General features: G+C 37.1%; 1 protein-coding gene across 2 annotated transcripts in view; it reads right to left on the bottom strand.

Annotated features, from left to right (window-relative positions):
• Nucleotides 1-1081: 1081 nt before the first annotated feature.
• ITPK1 (inositol-tetrakisphosphate 1-kinase) overlaps nucleotides 1082-17976 on the bottom strand; it is a 134284-nt gene continuing 117389 nt past the window's right edge. The window contains exons 7-11 of one of the 2 annotated variants that reach the window (XM_088145221.1): nucleotides 16631-16796; nucleotides 12829-12921; nucleotides 12047-12114; nucleotides 9691-9853; nucleotides 1082-6705 (exon numbers count right to left, since the gene is read on the bottom strand). In XM_088145221.1, coding sequence (XP_088001347.1) covers nucleotides 6386-6705; nucleotides 9691-9853; nucleotides 12047-12114; nucleotides 12829-12921; nucleotides 16631-16796 — 810 coding nt within the window. In that variant the 3' untranslated portion in view covers nucleotides 1082-6385. The remainder of the gene's footprint in view (nucleotides 6706-9690; nucleotides 9854-12046; nucleotides 12115-12828; nucleotides 12922-16630; nucleotides 16797-17976) is intronic. The other variant, XM_088145222.1, reaches the window with a different exon arrangement.

Below are 17976 nucleotides of genomic sequence, written 5' to 3'. Positions count from 1 at the left end.
TAAAGAATTGGAAAAAAATACATCTCATAATTTTTACAGCACTCTTTTCTTTATAAAAGAGATAAAGACCCTCCTATTATTTAAGGGTAGACACAATCTGAAATATAGATGTCACTATTTTTATACTTACATATTTGCATTGTATAAATACTATGAGTCCCTTCACACACTGAACAATATGCTAAGATGTTGCTGTGCAAATGGTGAAAGATACAAATGTCAATGGGCCACAAACTACTTGCAAACAAAAGTTTCCTTCTGCATCCAATTATTATCCTTATTCATTAAAACCATATAATATTTTGGTAGTGTCTTCTAAAGTAAAATCAAACAGCACACTGAGAATTTCTCAATTTTTCACAAAAAGCAAACAGTTGGATTATATTGTTAAAATAAGATTAAGCAACATAACAGATCACAAGAAAAATAGATGCAGTTTACAAAGGTGGGTCTGACTGAAGGAAATTTGTATCACAAAATATCTGTTGGTCCTTTGAAGTTACCAAATAACCAGTGCTGTCCTTGTTCCTGGACCATACTAATTCAGATTGCAGGTGAGTTTGTATTAATTGAATTCTTCACTATAAGCAAAGGGCACACTGCAATTTTAATTCTGAAACTTGAACTGAAACTGAATTCAATATTCCATAATCCAGGAACAACTGTATACTCTTCTTCTTGTATATACTAAGTTCCAACTGCATATTGAGTAATGTTTTTATAAAGCCATTCTTAAATAAAGTATTTTAGCTAACTTTGCTGAGATCCTGGGGAAGGAACTCTCTCTCTTATTGAAAACTGGACTGGTTTACACTGACTTGCCCATTTTGAAACACAGAACTAAGAAAAAATATTTAGCAAAGAAATGCAAAGAGTTTTGAAAAAGTTAGCAATACTCAGTTTCTTCAACAGAATATGCATTATGTGTAATTCCTGCCCTCATGAGATTCACATTTCTCAGGAAAATTGATTTTTCAAATTACAGCTGCAAGGTTGAATTGATTCAATGGTCAGTTACATATCCCGACAGACTAAAATATTACTCTCAAATTAAACCAGGCAAATTTTTATTTTGATAAGCTTGAAAAAAAAACCACCAGTACTTATACAAATGGGAGATTACAAATAGTGTCCCAAAAAAGGAAGTCTTTTTATAAAGGAGTATTTCTTCTTGAACACAACCAAGTGTATGCATGGTGGGCTCAAAAAGAAAACATTTTGTCAACAACAGATCAACTGTTAATTTAAAGCCATATATATATATATGAATGAAAAAGAAAGAAAGAAAGAAAGAAAGAAAGAAAGAAAGAAAGAAAGAAAGATAGATAGATAGATAGATAGATAGATAGATAGATAGATAGATAGATAGATAGATAGATAGATAGATAAACTGGGCAATAATGTTAACTTTTAACCTAGCACTTATAGGCGTCCACAAGAAAATACTTAACTATGTAAAATATACAAACTCAGTGGCCAAGCCACTTTTCACTTAATGGATGGAAACAGATATCAAGGGGGGAGGGGCAGGAGGGAGAAAGTGAGAATGGAAGGGAGTAGATAACTTATATGAAGTCAGCAAAAACAATAAAAAATCAGTATCTTAGTATTGTAGATACACACATGTCCAACACTTTTTCTTCCTAAGTTCAGTGCCATGAATAATTTTCTTAGAGAGGCTACCATAATACTTCAGCAAATTCTGAGGGAAAAAAAAAAATAAAGAAAGTCTGTTCCCTTTGCATACCACTGGGACATCAAGAGTTCTTGCATTACATTCCCAGTGATAGTGGCTCAAGACCCTTTTCTAGAAAAAAGGGAATTTCAAAACTGACGTCAAAACTCAAGGTGCATCAATCTGGCACTTCTGAAAAGAACATTAGTTTATTCTTTAATAAGTTTGGGAGACCATTCAATCGACAGATGCCATATACCTGTTTGCTCCTGCCAGCTCACATGATGCTATCAAACAAGAACATGCTAACATATAACGAGCATGTTATAAGCATCCTGCAAAAAGACCTTATAGGATGCCTGGACCAACTAATCTGCACTTCTGAGTTATCAGGCATGGAAAGGAAGCTTCCAGCTAAGAGAGCCCTAAAGAGACTTGCTGATTCAGAAAAAGCTTAATCTGCTTTATCCTGATGTAGCTGAAAGAAAAAAACACAAGATACACTTATCTAAGAGCTGAGAATTTTATATTACATGACTAAAAAGTAATTATATTAGCCTATTCAGACAATAGCACATGTTTTGCTCTGATGTTATGTCATTAATAATTCTAGTTAATCTAGTTAATCATTTCTTGGTTTAAGTTCATCTTTAAAATGTAAATTTCTGGTATTTTTTTAAACAATGAATTACAATTTATAATTGATTATACAAATAAAGGAACAACATATGTAAAATGTAAAATAATTGATTACCATATTTTGAAATTAACTTGAAAAGAGATTTAAATTCTTTTTTATATGACCTTTAGTAAAAAGTGTCTTTGTTGAAGATTAAAAATTTAAGTTTAACCATTTTCTAGTATCAACTATCTCTCATTTTACATTTTGGGAAATCTAGCTGTGGAACAGATATTGTTCACTCACGTAAGTCTAAAATGTAATCCCTCCTCAGATTTTGAACAGAATGTGATAGCTCAAATTGATTGAGGTTTTTTCATTTTTAGCTCTTTTTAATCATGTGAAGATTTCTACCAAATTTTACACCAAAATACCTATTACTGTAATAAAGAAGGTGGATTGGTTCTGGTAGGGAGATTTAGAGTATATTATTGGAAATATGCTCTATATAAAAAAACATTCTAGTCACAAAAGATTATTTGTAATATACATATAGGAAAGCAGAAAAAATATTAAAAGAGTTGCTTCTTACTTTTGCTGCCACAAGTAGAGAAGCAGTTATGGATAGCTACACTTTCTTAAACATGAATGCTACTTGTATACATTTAAGCATGTCTACTTTCATTATCCTTCAATATCTAACGATGTTAGCAGTGCTTCTTTGGGGATCTACATGTATTGGCAACATTTTTGCTATTACTCAATAGACCCTCAGAAGTAGAGCTGGCCTTTCAGGATTGAAACAAAAATTGGAATCATACAACCAAACTACAACACTCCTCTCCCAGGGCTTTCCAGAAGAAAAAAGAAAGACACATTTCTCTTCAATCTCTATGATAAATGTGAGACTGTTCAGCACATTTCAGTTCACACATAAAACTACTCTTGGGGAGTAACACATGGCAGCATCTCTAGACTGAGAAAGAGTTCAGGAAACTTACTGCAACAAAACAGAGATGAAAGAATTGATTTTGCACTGATTTAACTTTTTTGGGTACCATATGCTCATTGCTCTGTAATGTAATAGTGCACTGTGCTCTCTCTGGAACCTGACAATATTTTTTCACACAAAATACTCTGATAGAAGAAATCACAGAAAGAATAACAAACTATCTGCTGGTCAGCCCAGTTGTAATGCCAACTTATTAAACTATATGTAAGATATGAAAAAGCAACTTTCTTGTTGTTTAAATAAGCAGCAGTTATATCATGGGGTGAAAGAAGCTGACAACCTATTTGACTACAGAATTAAATTAGATTCTAGTTAAAGTCAGGATCTGGACTGCATTTTTATAAGATATACTTTGTGTTAAGACTTCAGAGAATTTACAAAATATATCTATCATTTGTAAATAAATATAAAATGCACAATTACATATCAGTAGTTCATTTTGGAGAAATAAAGCAGTGCAAAATAGGCTAACCAAAATTTAGAAGGCAGCCATTAAAAGAAATTCTTACTTATTATTAAAAATAGGAAATAGCAGAAAGACATTTGAACTGGATCCAATAGTCCAGACTGATCAACAGTTTTGAAATGTCTTCAACTAAACCAGACTGAACATTCTTTTTTCTAGCTTGCTCACCTCATAACTGAAATGTGTTGCTTTTATAAAGAATGACATGGGGGGGTTTAAAAAAAAAATCTAAAAACAATGTCATCATACCCCTGTGTATCAGGTAATATTGCTTGCTCCCTGAAGACATGTCAGAACTAAAACTATGCCTCTTTCTTTGGCTCTCCCACAAACTGTTTAATAAAACAAGATGTTTTGGACACTATTGCAAATTGCTAATTTCTTGATCCATGCAAGCAGCAGTCAAGGAGGTAGTATTTTTTTGTGGGGAGGATGGCAATTCTCAGTACAGCAATGAAATACTCTTGCCTTAATCCACGTTACAGGGGAGGGAGAGACTCAGCTATATTCAAAGGTGCCTTTCATCAGGACAATTTTGCCGTGTGTGTGTGTGTGTGTGTGTGTGTGTATAATGTTAAAATTTGAACAATATTTTTTTACATCAAAAACTTATAATAGTCTTGCTGATTGAAAAAAAAATGTACAAATATATGTCTGACCTACTTTTCATTCCCACTAAAGGCATGGGCAAATATCAATATTTTACTGGGAAATGTTATTATGGAGAAAGACAATAATTCAGGATCACCACATGACCCAAATTTGATACAGAAATAAACAAAATGCATGTCTGATAGTCTCATATCGGAAACCCCTCTACAAATATAGTCTTCTCCTCAGCTATTTATATCCAATACCTACTGCAGAATTGTGAAGAAGTTTGGAAATAAAACCATACAGGAAACATAGCAATTCTCCTCCCTACTAATTTTTGAATAGTTTCCTGCACTCCCTATAGCTTGGAATCATTTCTGGTCCTCCCTTTTTTATCTCCCTGTCTTTCATATTTCATCAGATATTTCCATTTTTCCCTTACTCTAAAAACAAAGAAACAAACAAATAAAAAGCTGCCATCAATGGAGGATAATACATTAATACCAGTTCATATATATAAGAAATGGGTCATCTTTACAGGAACTGAAAGAATCTGAGGATTCAAACTTTTTTTAATCTAAAAAAAAAAAACCCTACCAAAAACCATGTAATGTTGCCTGTATGCAAATAATATCAATATATTATCCTTTCAAAGTTGGAAGGGATTCATGTGTACAACTTGTAGTATGTATGTAGTATACATTCACACTACTACCTGCGTGTGAATTACTCCACAGATCCCTGATCCATGATGATCAATCTTTCCAAAGGTATCTAAATGTGTAAAATATTTTAACATTTCCTGAGACAATTTAAGGATTGTCCCAAATTAAAAGAGTCCCAAACTCACTAATAGTACCTTTTCAAATTCATGACCAGTTCAAAGCTGCACAAAGATGATGTTGTGTTGAAAGAAACAGAGTTAAAGATGCACTTTTGTTCTGTTACTTGTTTTTAACATATAACCAGACTGAACTACAGGTTAAATAAACACTGCCCTTATATACCACATCTCAGAGGCTTACTCCCAAAGAATGATAGAGCAGGAATGGAGAAAAGTTGCCACAGATTTACTCTTTTACAAAGTTCTGCCCGCCACTAAGCAAAATTATCTGTGCAGAGTAGTGCTTACAAACAGGCCCCTAGAACACACGTAATGTTAACCCACAATCTGATTTTCTTGTTTAATATGATGTACAAACCCACCTCAACAAAGAAACCATGATTTATAAACCACAGTGGATGGATTTGTGCATCATACAAAGCTAAAAATAAACCATGCTATCGCTTAATATATATGTGAAAGAGATATCCTGTAGTCTCAGGATCAGCAAAGCAGCAGAAAAAGGAAAAACCAAACTCCCTAGCTTGTTCTTATGCTAGATATGGCAATCAACCAATGATTATGAAGTCCTCTGCCCCAAATAAGATAAATGGCAGTGTTACATCAACCTAACTACTTTAATAATAAATGTGATTGTAAAGGACTATATTTTTTCACAATGGCAAATAAATACTCAATCATTTATTCTTCTTTTAGGAAATGGGACACTGTTTGAAGCTGATTCTAATATCAGAGTTTTCCAAACAGAAATTAAATGCTGATCCTGGGTATGCAGGTTTCCTCTGGATTTAGGTATACAATAAATGTGTGTTTTACTCTTTGGAATGGGCTGGAAAAGAGATATGAAGGGTGATTGAATTCAAGTGTGCAAATTTTCAACACAAATCATTATCCATTCTGTAAGGTTCATCATACAACTCTGGTCAATGATTACAAAGAAAAGGAAAAGGTGTGGGAAAAACACAAACCCATCCTCCCACATTAAGATATAGTGTTTAAGATACATGCACACAACAGGCACCCATACATGGATGGATAAACTCACTACAGAACTACAAGAGGAATCTGTTAAAGTGGACCCATATCACTAATTTCACTTTCTTTCAAAAAATTACATTGAATCAACAGCTCTGGGGCCTACTGCCTTCTTTCTCAGTCTGTGGCACTGATAGGGATCATTGAGAAGAAGCTTTTGTGGCCAATGTGGCCACACAATGCTGCTGAAAGCTAGGAGACATTGATGAGTTACAGCCCAGCCTCTGGTGCTGCAGCTTTACTGAGCCACTGGTCTCATTCTCCACAATCCAGGGGTCTTTGCTTGCCATACTCCGGCAGCCAGTGTTAGCACAGCATGTCCGCTCCCCCACGAGGCTGCTGCTCTGTTCAGCCAGGAGTTTGTTATGGTTTAGCTGGGACAACTCTGGAGCTTGCTCCTGCAGGGTGGTGGCTATATGATTCAGGAGGTCGGTGAAAAACTCTGAGACACCTTCATATCCTGAAAGTAATGAAGTCAGGAGATAAAACATTAGTTATGACCATTTTCTTGTGAAGGTTCTCCCCCGCACCCAATACATTCTGGTTCAAGAAGATGGCACGCCATCCGCAGAGATATTTAGTTAAATTGTATACTCTACCCTGGAAAATATCACTATTCTTTCTTTCTTAAAAAACTATCCTGAGTGTTTGTTTCATTATTTCTTTATTCAGAGAGGTTTTCGCATGGGAGGGCAAGACTGTGACTGTGAATGGAGTTCAAGGATCCCTCCATCCCACACCAGTATTCACTGGTCCAGTACTTTGTGATCATTCCTCCACACTTGTCCATCAACCTAGCACAACACTTATCCCCATATTTTATTTCTCTGTCCCCAAAAACTGTTAAGTGCTCTTTTTAAAAAGTACAGAAGTTTTGCAGGCATCTCTGAAGAAAGGAAGACCTAAGAGACCATTTCCTTTCTCTGATGGTTAATCAATGCCACTGATATTAACTGGTGCTTGGCTGCTACAAAGATAGGCATAGGACTCAGTCCAGATGGAAAGATCACTGGGGAATAAAACACCTTGCTTCTCCAAAGGTGATGCTACAATATAGTGATATAAAACATACCACCAAGTTCCTGCAATACTTTTAAGAGATATTCTTTTTTTTTCCCCAGCGAAATGATAAATCCTCTTGACAGAGTAGGATAAACATACTATGAAGGAGGGAAACCTGGACATTTTTAGATACGATGGCAAGAAATGTTAATCTAAACACAGGAGACATATCCTGAAATTTTTGTTTTGTTAGGTTAAAGAGTTTCATTCAGAGAACTAACTTTCCATGTTTAATCAAAGACTTATGCTGCCCTTCAACTTAGCATACATTGTCCCATTCCACCTCTTGCTCCCAGGAACAGCTCCACTATGAATAGTACATTGTATGTAAAATGAAATCTGTCTTAGAGTAGTGTTTCTTGTAAAATCATTTAATATAAGGAAAACCTTATTGCGTCACAATAAGAAATATTGTCAGAAATATGCCTGCTGTTGTAAAAGGTGTGCGTGAGCACAGTGCCCATACAGCGTGATGCAATTGTTCGGGATCTACTGGGATGTTGCAACTCATTTGAAGCCATTTTAAATGCCCTATGAAGTGAGCTTCACTGGAAGGACCACTTAGCTTTGGGACAGAAACACTTGTTTTGTATTCAAGAGGCCACCAGGTTGAAACCTATAATTTTCACAAGTAAAAGGATCATCAGTAACATGGCAGGAGAAAACTCCTTGGCTGATAGCCAAAGTAAAAAGCTTGATTTAGTATAAAATCAGCTCTAGACTTTAATGGTTTCAGAACCTCAATCATTCCCCATTCCTTTTTAAAAGCAAGGCAAGTGACAGTATTAGACACATTAATTTAATTTTCTGAAGAGAGAATAAATTAGAATGAATTTGCTCTGCAGAATTTTTAGGGAATTCTCAATGAGAATAGGAAGGAACAGTTTGGAAGCCCAAGACCAAATAATATTTCTAATGAATCCTGACTACTGGCACTAACATAAACTTCAAATTACACTGATTTGGGGGGGATAGGTTGGGTTTGCTTTTTGTGAAATACATCTCAGGAACATAACATTCATTTTCATATCTTGTATGGATAACAGCAGAGCTCTTCTGGAATGTTCTTGAACTTCAGACTTTTTAAAAAGATACATTTTTAAAAATCTAGCACTTCTATTGCTTCTGTTCATGGTTTGGTATGACTAGCTTTGCTGCTTGCATTTCTTAGAACACCAGCTTATTTGTAGACCAAATGAAGTCTACAGAAAAGTAAAGTTGCTTTTTGACTGATGGGAAGGTTCTTGATCTGGGAGTGCCCAAATGGCTGGAAATACTCATTGCTACTGTAGAAAAACTAAATGGGTCTTATTGGATGGTGATTGATAACATCTAGAGGCAGCCAGTCAGCTGAAAGGAGGAGAAAGGCTGTTGTTAATTAGATCACTAGTGAAATCAGCTACAGGACTGAAGACAAGAAGATACTGATGCAGTGAATAAAACCAAAGCCTGCTTTCTGCATTAATCCACAGTTTCATTCATAAGTACACTTTATGCTAACCTTCCACACCTGAAGTGTGCTCCAGATACATGGACATAGGTGTCCTTAGTGACCACCATGCTAGTGGGGCATTATGAAAGTTGTGATCCACACCACTGCTAGGTACCCAGGTTGGGGAAAGTTACCTAATTTGCAAGAACATGCTACAACTGAACATGTGTACCGCCAAGTCCCTATTACCTTGTGAGCTTCCCAATGTCAGCCTCACTCAGCATGACCAATAGCAAGGGATCACAGAGTTGCAGTCCAAAACTTCTGAAGAACACAATCTGCCTATTCCTGATCTAAGATGCAGTCTGGTGTATACAGTGTCATGTATTTAGTTTCCTAAGAGGCGCTTTACATAATTTGAGTTTCTAACTGTATGGAGGATCTTACTCATGTAGAATACCTGCCTGCTACTGAACTTGGTGAAATAAGGATAAAACACTGATAGAACTTTTGATGCTGGGCCTAGATCTAACAATGTGGCTCTGCTACTTTCTTCATGTATGTCTTGGTTTGGGGGTGGGCACATCTTAAAATTTTAAAAGGGGAGGCCACATTTTGGAGCCTCCAGAGTATCTCAAAAATTGCTGTCAAACTGTAATTTTCATTACAAGAGTAGAAATATATGAGTGGAATCCTATTATCTGTATTTAATTTGATTTGATTTCAGTTAAATCTAAATGAAATCTATGCAATTTTAGTTTTTATCCTGGACTTGACTACTTCTTTGTCTTGGCTCAATTAATTTTTGGGGGTTGAATTCCTGGTATACCATTCAAAGGACAACTGTGGGAATTTGTTTGAAACAATGTTTTGCACTTTTGCTTTAAATGAATATTAACTTCAAAGTATGATATTTTTTGTTTTATGTATTTTATACCAGCTTTCTCTCACCTGGAAATGCATTGATATCAATAACTGCATGCTGACCAGTCTGATTATTAATGATAATGTCAATGCCAAAGAGAGAAATCCCCAAGGTCTGCCTTAGTGTCTTTGAGATTGCTCGGATGACATCGTCATTTGGTCTCTCAAACACCCCTTCTATTTTATCAAGCTGCAAAAGAGAGACAGAATGAATGAAGTTGTAGAAATTCCCTAAAGAAAAAGCAGGGGTCCTCGCATTTCCTCCAAATGTGAAACAATTTGACAGCATCTGCTGATGCTATATATCAGTTTTTTTAAATCTCTGAAATCTTGCAAGAATGACAAAGTCCCATAACTTTGGGGGCAAAATGTCAACATCACCCGAGACTTCAATTTTCTTGTATCAGAACTTGAGACAAAATCTCCACTCCCACACACATGACAGAAAACTGCACAAATAAATGGCTTTGTTTTTTCCCTGTAGTTCATAAATAGAAGGAGCCTCAGATGTGGATGCGCTTTTCCTTTCAATTTATTATCATTATTCTTTTTTATTGTATTATCATTGTATTTTATCTTAATTTGTAATTTCATTTATAAAATTAAAAATAAATAAAGAGAATGGGCTATGCAACAAGCTAAAAAGATTGTTCCAAAATCAACATATGATAGGTAGAAAAAGGAACAGCAATGCAGAACCTAGTGCATTCTTTATCTTGGCCTTTCTGTGATGCTGTGGATGTTCCCAAACAAGGTGATCAATAACTGCAATGGAATGGTTGTCTGTCATTTCTCTAGAGGATGCAAAAAAGGAGAGGACTTCAACTGGTACACAAATCTTCCTTTACGTATGTCTCAGAGACTTGTGTACCAGTTGAAGCCCTCTCCTTTTTTGCAGGTTTATAAATAAGATGATTAATTTTGTGGCAAAAGAGACTGCAGCTAAGGTGAACCACAAAACTATACAGTTAATATAACAACATCTATGGTCCAATTTATGAATAAATATTTGATTCCCTAAAATGTTAATGGGAATCATTGAATTTTCAAGCTCTTAAGAAGAAACTACATGCACTAAACATGCAGAACTGACATTTTTATTTTTAAAACTAAGTATTGGGTACATGAGATCCTACTAATCAAATATTTAATAATCTAACCTTGGATAGGTAGTCCTCGGTTAAAAACGGTAATTGGGACTGGAATTTCCATTGCTAAGCAATGAAGTTGTAAAGCATGACGTCACGTGACCGCATTGCTTAGTGATAGCAATCCCAGCAGTCCTGGTTGCTGTCATTAACCAAATCCTGCCCGGGCATTAGGTGAGGACCCACCCCAATGCAAGCCATCCCTGGCTTGGACCCTCCCAGCCCCAAGCCTCGGTAAGACTGCCTCCTCTTGAACTCCCTCCACCTGCCTATCTCCCCCCATCTCTGCCCTTTTGGCTACCCTGCACAGTGGCACTCCTTGGTGGTGGTGGCAGCATCAGCAGCGCCGGGGTTGAAGTAGAGGCTCAGTGCCTTCAACAGTCTCAGCCGGCCACCGCTGCCCCTGCCGCCCTGTGCTCTCCCGGCCCTGCCACTCCCAGCTGACCATCATCTTCTTCCTCCCACTACTAACAAGAGGCACCCAGCCTGGCCCTATGCGAGACACCTGCTGACTGCATGAGACCTTCTTCCCAAGCCATGTGCGCCCTTCCCCAAATTGCACTTGGCCTTGTCACAAGGCTTCGGAAGGGTTCTGAGGCCTTGTAAAAACTTGCAAGAAGGCCGCACTTGTGTACCAGTTGAAGTCCCAACTTGGAGAAGGGCAGGCACGGTCTTCTCATGAGATTTCAGGTCTCAGAAGCCTTCCAAAGCCTCACAAGGTCACATGCAGCCTCAGGAAGAAGGCTAAAGGTCAGCTGGGGTTGCAGGGCTGGCGGAGTGCAGGGCAGCCAAAAGGGCAGAGATGGGGGGGAGATAGGTGGATGGGAGGAGTTGAAGCACCCTTGCAGTCATAAGTGTGGGCAGGCTGCCAAACACCTGAATTTTGATCAAATGTCACTGCAACGGCTATAACTTTGGGGACTAGGCGTAAGTACCATTCATTCAGCGCTGTCATAACTTCTATTGGCCACTGAATGAAGGGTCATTACCTGAGGATTATCTGTATTATTTACTTATTTATTATATTTATATAGCCGCCCATCTCACACAATTACAGCTCCTATGTTTCAAGGAAAGAAAAACATTTTCAGAGATGTTCTTGAAAAGTCCGGAATGATTCTGAGCTGCTGCTTTCCTGTAACAATTCCTAAAATAAACCTGAGAAGAACAGTGTCAAATTGAGAAGAGTCTGTTATTAGAATCACTGTTTTCAGAAAGGAGTCTGGAATACTTACTGCTGTTAGGATGGAAGAGGATTCTGGTTTTGATACATTGTGGCTGTTGAAAAATATTGATTCTCTATCTACAGATTGGAGAATAAAGAAAAAAAATAAAATGACTATAAACAAATCTGTAAACCTGAAAAAAGAAAAAACATAACATGCAAGTAGCAAACACTTCCTCTTAAAAGTTACATTCAAAATCATCACTTAGTCTTAAAAATATTTGAATCTATTAAGCACTAGAGGGCACTATAATCTAGCAACTTTATGCATATTTTCAACTAATAGAATCCTTGCATTTTACACCATTCCTACTTGTACCGAGCTCCAATCCAATTGCCATAATGCAATGTCCTGTCTCCCATAATTGACAAGGCAATGATAGCTTTGTTGCATAAAAGAGCAGAGCTTTTAATAGCTTTTTATTTATTTTTTAAATGGAAAAAAAAACAATGGAAGAGATGGCAGGAGATTGCTAGAGAAGGGAAAAGACACCTGTCTGGATGCTTTGCTTCAAAAAAATTATTACAAAGATGAAATAAGAAAAAGCATTGCATTTTTTGAGGTCGTGCCGCTTATGCCCAATCACTGAGCTGTAGATAGGTTATTTGTGACCACTGAAGAATCTCTTGTATATCTACTTGGTCAGGGATGTCTGCAAGATAACTCAGCAGTCTACTGTTTGGGCTAATCTTTGTAGAGCTATTTTTCTGCTGTCACTTTGCCAAGGTATTTGCCTTGAACTCTGATTAACACACCCCTCTTTGACTTCCACCTCTTGGTCTGTGACTTACAATTTGTCCTATCCTCTTGATATATATCTCCACTCCAGGCCCATTGGGAGATCCTGTGGAAGACATGACCCGGTGTCTGGAGGCTTTCAGGGTCTGGATGGGGAAAAACAGGCTCAGACTTAACCCAAACAAGATGGAATGGCTGTTGATCCAGAGGCCAACTGCTCCATCTTTGATTCTTGATGGGGTTGTGCTCCTCTCTGCATTGAAGACAGTTGCTCATGTCCCTGTCTTCTCTAAATTAGGTTACTGTAATTCATTCTATACGAGGCAGCCCTTGAAGACCAGCCAGAAACTTCAGCTGGTCAAGAATGCAGCAGGACATATACCCAGTAGCCAGTTGCAATACTGGCATATTATACCTGGGAGCTGTACTGGTTACCAGTAAGTTTCTGAATGCAGTTCAAGGAGCTAGTCCTACCTATAAAGCTGTATATGGCTCCAGACCATACATTAGAAGCCACTTTTCCCATACAGTTTCTGCCTGTCTCATCTGAACTAGGGACTGCCTAAGGATCCCTATGTATCAGGAGATACATAGGCAGGTGACCTGACAAGGGATGTCCTCTGCAACACTTCCCCTCCTTTGGAATAGCTTGCCTCCTGACGCCCCCACCTTTATGGTTTTTCAAAAGCAGGTGACAACATGGCTCTTCCAGAAGGCTTTGGGGGATTAATTATAACCAGTGGTGCCATACCAAATGTCAAATTAATTTGTAGCTATTATGTTAGTACTTTAATTTGGAGAATTAGATTATGAATTTTATTATTTAATTAGTTTTAATATTAACTTTGCGGTATGTTTATATTGCAAATTCTGTAAGCCACCTAGAGTCTGTTAGATTTCAGGTGGTACATTAATCACATAAAAAATCAATATATCAAGAGCTTCTGCTACTGCAATCTATCTGCCCATGTAAATAATTAGTCATATCTGGGGTACTCCCAGAAGACTGCAGAGATGTATTCATTAATTAGAAATAAGCACAAGAGGAATCATTTTCTAGCCACTGAATTCATGGTCCCAAGTCTTCATTTCAGGTGTTACCTGAAACATTAAAAAAACAAATGTGCAATCTTTGGAAAAAGTAAAGTGTACATTGGCTCTAAAACTTGTGACAGAATATGTATTTAAATTGAAAACCTGGATAAGGTTATAGGACTTAACACAGAATGTTTCAAAACTAAAACTGGCCCATGAATTCATTTGCAATCTAAGATAGGCACTTGCTGATTAACACATAACTACTTCCAATGTTTTTTATTACATTGCATAAGCTTAAAGAGTACAAAGAGTAAAGCATAAAGATACAAAAGGCAAAATGAAAAATAGATCATCAGTAAAACATTGTGAAGGGGAATTTTGGTGACATATTATCCCTTCCCTTCCCTTCTTTTCCCCAACCATTACCCATAACTTCAATATTTATGCTATGCTTTTATTACTTAATATTAAACTTTGGAGATTTTTGCTTATCTCTGTTTTGTAATTTCATTTGCTGTTTTTAATTAGTCACTTGTCTCTTTTTCTAAAAGCCGTATTTCAAATGTCTGAATATGACAGACCTGACATATGCCTTGTTGTGTAATGCACTGCATACAAGGGAGCCTTTCCTGTTTACATTTGGTTAAATTTTTATTATGAATATATATTGTTGGTTTTGCTACTGCTGCCTCCTTCACCAATTTTGGTGCCCCAATCTTATATCATTGGCAGAGTTACTTTTCCAGTGTTGTGCTAGGTTCATTCTTGCTACTGTCAGCATAAACTTTAATAAGTTGTGATACTTTTTATTTATACTTTCTGGAATTATTCCCAATATTATAGAGAATTCAAAACATCCCAGTTGGGGGCACCTGACAACCTTATTATCTCTGAATTTGTGTAAGATTCTTTAAAAGCCACTCAAGTTAATGGTCATTGCCACAATGTACAGAAGAGAGGTCAGTACTCAATTATGCATTGTATGAAGAAATAATTTAAAATAAATATTCATGTTGCTAAAATCTAAACTTATACATCTATTCTGAATGTGGCTATTATACAATGGGACTTTTTGAAGGTACTGAAGGAATGTGGGAATAATTTTATTATTAAAAAGCTATCATTCAGTTTATGGAAGAAACAGTATTTTAAATATAATGTTATTCAGTATATAATCCTTCTATTTATATACCATTAAACTTTCATTGAATAATATACTGATTGAAGATTGCAGGTTTATCTGAAAACATAGTGATGAATATTTTAAGTGCTACATGAATGCTGGCTATGAAGAGGAGAGGAGAGGAGAGGAGAGGAGAGGAGAGGAGAGGAGAGGAGAGGTGAGGAGAGGAGAGGAGAGGAGAGGAGAGGAGAGGAGAGGAGAGGAGAGGAGAGGAGAGGAGAGGAGAGGAGAGGAGAGGAGAGGAGAGGAGAGGAGAGGAGAGGAGAGGAGAGGAGAGGAGAGAAGAGAAGAGAAGAGAAGAGAAGAGAAGAGAAGAGAAGAGAAGAGAAGAGAAGAGAAGAGAAGAGAAGAAGCAGTATTAGTATTTGAATGGGAGACTACTAGGAATGACCACAACTGTAATCTAGATGGTGAAGTTCAAAAAAATCCCAGAAGAATTCAGTGACAAATCACTTTTATAATGTTAAGAACATGGCATGTACTTGTTCATGAAATCACCAGGAACGAACTCAACTCAAAGGAAACTATACTTTTCATACCAATTCTAATTATTTTTGACATTATGGCTTGTTATCTTGATTTGAATTAATTTTTGGATTTTGTGACTTTAGCAATTTTTTTTTATTTCATCTTGCTATTTTGCAAACTAGCCTTTGAATAAAATATTTATAAATCATCCACAACATAGCATGTTTGACAGTGATTCAACATAAAGAGTTAAATGAGAAGCAGACACGAAAAGTACCATTACAGCTTCCAAGAATTTTTGTTCACAGGGAGTGAAGAAAAAAATAAATGAAACCACAGAAAGTTTTAGCTCAGTGCATTTTTCTTGAATGCTATATTATAATTCACAGATATAGAAACAAAAGACTATCTAGATGTTATGAACCAATTTAAATATTTCATTAATATGATTTCAAGCAGACAGCATATGAATAAGATGTCAAAGCCTTCAAGAAAGAGTAACATAGTGGTCTATCAATCAATCAATCAATCAATCAATCAATCAATCAATCCAATCAATCATATTTATATATTTTGCCATTCTCACAAAATGTGACTCTGGATGGCTTACAATAAAGTTCAGGTGGCATGTGCCATGCAGGGAAAATTTTTCTAAAAGTCTTAGAGGGGAGGTTGAGTGGGGATCGTTAGGGCCAAGTATCCAACAGAACTTCAAACCAACTGCATCTAGCAACAGAATTATGATGCCATAATCTTAAAACTTCTATGGAAGCTCCACAGAGTTAAAAGCATGCAGGAGCTCCTACTCATAACGAACTCTTCTCCTTCCATCTTGACTTGCTTATTTTAGGAAGAAGTCTGTGATGCTCTCCCCTTTTTCTCCAGTTTGAGATTAGTACTTCAGTACATAAATCAGAATGCATATAGCAGCTGTTGGCAAAGAGCAGTTGTTCATCTGCCAAAGAAATTACCGCTACAAGGGTTTGGGAAGGTGAGGGAGATATTCAAAAAATATCAAAAGTCCAAAAAGTCAGAGAAATGCTGAGTTCAGTCTTCCTCAACCTGATGTCCTCCATGTTTTGGATCAGGATTCACCAAGCTGGAAAATGCTATTCTGCAGATTTTCCCACTAGTACACATGTTGAATTGCCATTCCCAAAGCCTACCAGAAATGCCCGCTGAGAAGTTCTTCACAGAGGGCCTCTTCACCACAGTATATGACTCCCCAACCACAAAGACTTTATACAGGACGGCATTGTGGTTGATAAAACTCTGAATCACACATGGAGGATGGATGGCTTTCAGGCCTTCCCGGTTGAATATGATAGCCATCTGAAAAATAAAGATATGACTTACAATTACACTCATACACATCAGATGACATAAGCATGTATTTCACATACACAAGCACTGTATGGATGGTTCCTCTAGCTGTATGCACAGCAATGCATGCATACATACAATTATTCGCTGCTATCACTTGTGTCGATTACTATACATTTAGATGGTTTTAAAAGGGATTGCACAAATTGATGGAGGATTGGGTTGTCAGTGTTTATCAGTCTTGATGACTAGAGGTAGCAAAACTTAAATGCAAGCTGCTAGGGAACAGGAATGGAAGAATGTTATGCCTTCCTGTCCTTCTTTGTGAGCTTCTTGAATGCAGCTGCTTGATCACTGTGGAACATATGATGCTGAAGTGTTTGGGAGGTTTGCTTGATTCAGCAAAGCTCTTCTTATGCTTTTATGCCTAGTATTTCAGATAAACTAGGCGGGAGGGAGGGAAGATGCACAACTGTGCTATCCAGTTGGAAACACTTTGCTGTCTGACTATTCAACTTGCAGCTGATTTCTTATTGGCCTTCTCCCCAAACTTAATTAATTATGCTTATCTACTGCTTCCTTATACCGAAGCATCTCAAAATGATTTACAATAAAATGCAGAATTAAGCAGTTATGTAATGGGATGGAAATGGCAATAGTCATCCTAGTGTATGACCTTCATCGTTCATTACTGGGAGAGTTTACTTCTCTTGGTCTTATGAGAACTTTTGGCAGCATTTAATAATACTGACCATGGTATCTGCAGGGTCACCTACAAGAGTTGGGAGTCAGTGGCACTGTACTTCAGCGCTTCTGCTCCTATCTGAGTGGGAGGTTCCAGTCTGTGATCACTGGGGTGGGGAAGATGACAACTCTAGAAACCATGGTTGCTCCAATGCAGGCATCACAGTGTTTGGTGCTCTCCCCTGTTATTTAACGTCTCTATGAAACTGGTGAGAAAGGTCATCTACCAATTTGAGATGAGATGCCTTTGGAGATGACCCAGAAGCTGCAGCTGATTCATATGTAGCAGCTGAACTGGTGACGGGGTACCCCACCACTGCAGGGCAATACCATTGTCAAAATCTCTGTACTAGTTACCACTAGGTTTCTGGTGCCAACTCAAAGTGCTGATCATAAACTACAAAGTCCTATATAGCATTGCACTAGGTTAGACAAGGCACTCCCT

The sequence above is a fragment of the Python bivittatus genome, unplaced genomic scaffold, assembly GCF_059951505.1.
Source record: "Python bivittatus isolate LINGU-HERP-01145 unplaced genomic scaffold, Pbiv_v1 ctg000480_np1212, whole genome shotgun sequence".
NCBI lineage: Eukaryota > Metazoa > Chordata > Lepidosauria > Squamata > Pythonidae > Python > Python bivittatus.
Note: the sequence above shows the minus strand (reverse complement) of the source record. Positions and strands in the feature narration are given on the sequence as shown.